General features: G+C 41.7%; 1 protein-coding gene across 5 annotated transcripts in view; it reads right to left on the reverse strand.

The window, feature by feature from the left end:
* The window catches only part of EBF3 (EBF transcription factor 3), a 122,829-nt gene that overhangs the window by 30,957 nt on the left and 86,872 nt on the right, over positions 1-5,000 (reverse strand). For all 5 annotated transcript variants that reach the window (XM_071446129.1, XM_071446128.1, XM_071446127.1 and 2 more), the window contains exon 10: positions 4,708-4,834. In XM_071446129.1, coding sequence (XP_071302230.1) covers positions 4,708-4,834 — 127 coding nt within the window. The remainder of the gene's footprint in view (positions 1-4,707; positions 4,835-5,000) is intronic.

Genomic DNA, 5,000 nt, shown 5'->3' on the forward strand with positions numbered 1-5,000 from the left:
CACACTATTGACTTGATGCTACTAAATCATGTCTGTATGTTTAGCATTGGCCTATTAATTAAAAATGTATGTCATGCTCAAAAACCTTCCTTATACGAATAGACACTTCACCAGAATCCCTTCCCCTTTGACTTATTGCTTTCAGAAAAATACATTTTACTCCAGGCCTATAAAGCAGTGTTACACTTTAACAGAGACTTTCTGGGTCTGACTCCTGAACACTAAACTTTGACTGACTTATAGAGACCTCGCTTGAAGAAAGGGCAAGAATATCTGTTCTATCTTGATTTTTTTTTCAGCTTGCTAACAACTGATACTGACACAAGGCCTGATCAATAAATAACCAATACTGTAATAACAGTGACTGTAAGTTGCTTCAGGACAACAGCACTTAACAGGAAAAAAAAAGAAATGCAATATATATGAATTAGAAATGCTGAGGATTTCATTAAAATGAATGTAACTGCCTTTTTTTTTTTTTTTTAAGACTTTCCAATAAAAGCCTGGATACATTCTGTATATTTTTAGCATTCCTCTTGCAAAGTCACCAGATTTCATCCTTCAGAGCAATAATTGAATATGTACAAGAAATAATCAGGTGATTTAAATTTAACTAAGGCCTTTGCCGTGGAGTTTAGCATAGTAAAAATAGTATGATTTGTGGGAGGCAATTAACAATCATTTGCTCTGTGGATACAAGTAATTTGTTTAAAGAGCACTGACCTATGAGACAGCCAGTTTGTGTTGGCTGTGATGGAAGGGAGCTATTGACTCTAAACAGTGTAACAGCGCCATTGACAGAACCGCATTTGAATGTGCACAAAAGATCTCCCAAACACTTGAGGAACACGAGATCTTTCAGAGGGGAACAAGGGGTGGGGGCCAGCCCAGGAAAGCAGCCAAGGGCCGAGGGGAGAGCGAGCCAAGCCCAAAAACCTGGACAATGTCACAAGAGCAGAGGGCTTCCCCCCGCTGGGGCCGTGCCAGCCGCGCCGCGCCACCAACGCTCCATCATCAGGAGGGACCCCGAGCCACGAGCGATGGGCTCATGGGCTCCAAACCCAACACAACGCTTTGTGCAGAGCAATCATTGTCATGTTCACATCCAGCAGCAAATGCGCTGCAAGCCTGGGAATGGGTCCATGGGTTGGACATCCACCTGCTCTGCTGGGGACACGGTGGCGTCGCATGCCATGGTCCCCTGCAAGGGATCTGCTGCCTCCTGACAATTTGGGGCATTGCCTCAAAGCCAAAGAAGCTGTCAAAACAGGGGAGTGCAACAAAAACCTTAGGGTGGAAGCAGCCAGCACGAAAAGTTCCAAGGGCCACAAATAAATCATCCTTTGAAACTGGTTTGGTATGCTCTAGATCAGGCTATGCACCCTGTATTTGCTTGGGAAATCACACAAGACACAGAGGAAACAGGAAGGCAGTGGCACAAACACACTGTAAACACAATCCTGCTGCTCAGCTGAGAGCAAACCAACAGAATCTGCAGAGCTTAAAATATGTGTGTAAAGGTGCAATTTTATCTGTAACATAATTTCATTTCGAAGCATACAAATCACAATTTGCCATAATCAAATAAGGCTGCAGTGCTTATATTCTAATTAAAAAATAATCTCTGATATTTAATTTAGAAACCTGGAAGACTGTACCAGCAAAATTATGGCTACAACCTGCACCGACCACTCGATTTACCCACAGACAGCAAATTTTTCAGGTAGCACTTTTAAAATTAGTATTAAACAACAAACGCTGCACCGCTCGATATGTATTAAAACAAGTATTGTACCCAGTTATTAATTTGCACTATTCACTTTTAAATGCAGCAAATACCTCATTAATTTAATTTTAGGTGCCCACCAGTTTATATTGCATTTTACAGTCTAGAAGGCAATTTACTATTAACTGGCAATTACATACAGAATGATTGTTAATTCTGCTCCTAAGTGCTAGCTGCTTGAAAATTGTTATCTCTCTCTAATTTTTGACCTTCTTACAACAGGGGTGAGGTACACTGGGAATACAAAGGACTAGTAGAGAAGAGCCGGACATGTCATTTGTGACTCATTCTTTTAATTCACCGTGCTAATCAACTGAACTGCCACAATCTCCCAAGGTAATTGTATCTTTATAATAGTTGAAAGCAGCGGGCAAAAAGGCATGGATAGATGGGGAAAGGCCTTGCCTTTGCCTGCTGGGAGCTGGCGTGCTCCTGCTTCTGCGCCGGGCTAATGGGGGCTTTGGAGAAAAATCTGGAACTTTCGCATCTCCCTGCCCTGATGGTTTAATGTCTCAACTTGTGTGCTCACAAAGGCTTTGTGCACCACACTACACTCTTGTTTCATTATTCCGCAGCCTTGTTGCCCTATGGTCTACCTCCTGCTGGGAAGGTTAAATGTTAGAGTGCCAAGCCAGGCTGCAAGCATGGTGGGACACTGATGGGAAACAGATGCCCTGGGGACCCGGCCCCTCCCTCCGCCAGGCTACAGCATTTTCATTTTCTGAAATACAGCAAGGCTTGGCTTCCCTCTCAATGGCAGCTGTAATTTCCAAAGACTATCTCAGCCACCCTATCACTCTGGGATAAAGAAAAGCAGAAGTTTCTCGGTAAGGCAGGCTCTGGCTTTCTCTCTTTATTTCCTTATTGCTGGGATATTGGCTTTTGTTGCCCTTCAAAGGTGTTTTAAATATCTATTCCTGTTAAAGTGTTGTTAGTTACATAACTTTATTACAATTTCATTCCAGTGGGAGAAACTCCTGACATTCTCATGATCCTTTTGAACATCTTTACTCAGCAATAAAGACAAAAGACAAACCCAAGAAGGAAAAAATTAATGGCTTGTTCTTCCAGTTCCATAAACATATTAGAAAGAGTTCCACTTCCACATTAGAAAGAACCTCAAAACAGAAAAATTAGCCACATTTGCAAAATCTGCACCCCAGAAATCAGTTAAAAACATTACTCTAAAGCAAGTTAGAATTCCAGGCTCTGCCCTGAGAGCCAGACCATCATCTGGTTCAAATCTGCAGCGCTTCCCTGCATGCCGTGGAACTGCAGCAGCTCCCAACAGCTCAAATATCTGGAACTTGGGCTGAGCCTTTTAATTCATTCATTTAGTATTTTGTTGGACACTTCTTTTAGCTTGTCATACTCTCAGGATCCTCAGCTGCAGCTTTGTATGAACTCTACGTGTATACATATATATATGTGTGTGTGTGTGTGTATCTATGTGTCTATGTATATATACATATGTATGTATATATATGTATATATGTATATGTATATATGTATATGTATATGTATATGTATATGTATATGTATAAAATATTGTTCATAAGAGCATTTCTAAGCCCACAACAGTGACAGCCCCACCTGTGCTCACCACCTTTGCAGCAAAACAACTCTGCCTTTTGGGATAAATCTGCCTCAAAAGCACTACAGTCACCGCCATCCCATTTGGAAGCTCTGGTGAAACCCAATCCTAAAGATCAATAAATGCAAATAGTCTCTCCTTCACCAGCCAGAAGTGAGGAACCCAGGTTTGGATGCCAGCATTTTTGCTCAGGTTTTGATTTCTTTGGGAATTGAGAGAATACAGGAATCTCAGGTGCTACCATCACTTAAAAGTTCATTTCAACAATACAAATCAGGCAGACACAAAAGCATATCCAGGATGCATTAACAGTTGCAAAAGTCCTCCCTTAAAACTACCCAGGAACACACTTTTCCCATTAGATCTAAATTAATAGATAGAAACATTTGCAGTCTAGTGGGAAAATATTCATCAAAATGCACATCATCTGCACATCATCTGCAATCTGCATTATCTACCCAATAAGCAGCGAGGGCTCTCCCCGAATCCCTGCAGTCTGTCGAGTAAACAGTTAAGGCTCTTTGTTTTCAAAAGAGAGATTGATTCATCAGATCAAATTTATTACCTAGAATCCTCGTCCAAAAGTACAGTAAATTAAATCGCTATTTCTCCCTTTTCCCTCCCCACGCCTCAGTAAATTCATTGGAAAATGCCAGAAAAACTCTAATACACATTTCAGATAAAAAGCCAGCAATACTTCATCCCAAAATAAGAATTTTCATATTAAAACCACTGCAAAACCACAAAGTTCCGACTTTCTCTTGTGACATTATAAATTAAAATCAAATGTATTTAAAAGAATTGGCATAAATAAATCATTCCCAGGCTTGTGAGTTTGTATCCCGAGTTTTAGGTCTGAGGGAATCTTTAGAGACAGAGTGTGAATAGGGTTGGATAAAGTCATTTGGATCCAACAACAGCTCCTTGAACCGATGCCTAAAACTTCAACTGAACCTTCAGGAAAGTTCAAGAAGTTTGGATAGATGGCCTGAAAAATATTTTGCATCACTGAGCACTTCTTAACTCCTTTTTCTGGCTGGAGGAGAGTAGGAAATACCATTGTTAATCTATTTCTGGCCAACATGAAAACAGGAAGTAACAGACATCTTGTGAGGGAGCTGGATCCCATGGGACATGGGGACATTTTTGAGACCCAAGAGGCTGGATGGGCACCAGAGCTCCTGGGTGCCCATATGAACAGGTCTTTTGAGGTCCAGCTACCACCAGCTACACTTCCTGCCAGACACATCCTGCTTTTAACAGCATTTTTCACTCCTGTGCGTCAGGAGCTGCCATCCCAAGAGGAGAATGGAAACCACACACTCACCAGTGTAGACGAATCGGCCGGGAGCACCTTTGCAGAACTGTTTGGATTTGTAGGACAGAGTTACTTCAACAACTCCTGGAATGTGCCGTGGTGGTGTTTGAACTCTGATGGCGTGGGGTGTTATCAGCTACAAGAATCGTACAGAAAACATACCTTAAATCAAGATGGCACTGATAAGGCCGATGCCAGCCAGTTTACATAATCACAGAAATGACTTTCAATGGCGCTCCTTGTCTCCAAACTCTCCCTCCGTGCTGTCACGTTGGAAGATATGGGTTCTACAAAGGTTTTTT

The sequence above is a fragment of the Agelaius tricolor genome, unplaced genomic scaffold (assembly GCF_023055355.1).
Source record: "Agelaius tricolor isolate 1412-34295 unplaced genomic scaffold, bAgeTri1.0.p SCAF_22, whole genome shotgun sequence".
Classification (NCBI taxonomy): Eukaryota; Metazoa; Chordata; class Aves; order Passeriformes; family Icteridae; genus Agelaius; species Agelaius tricolor.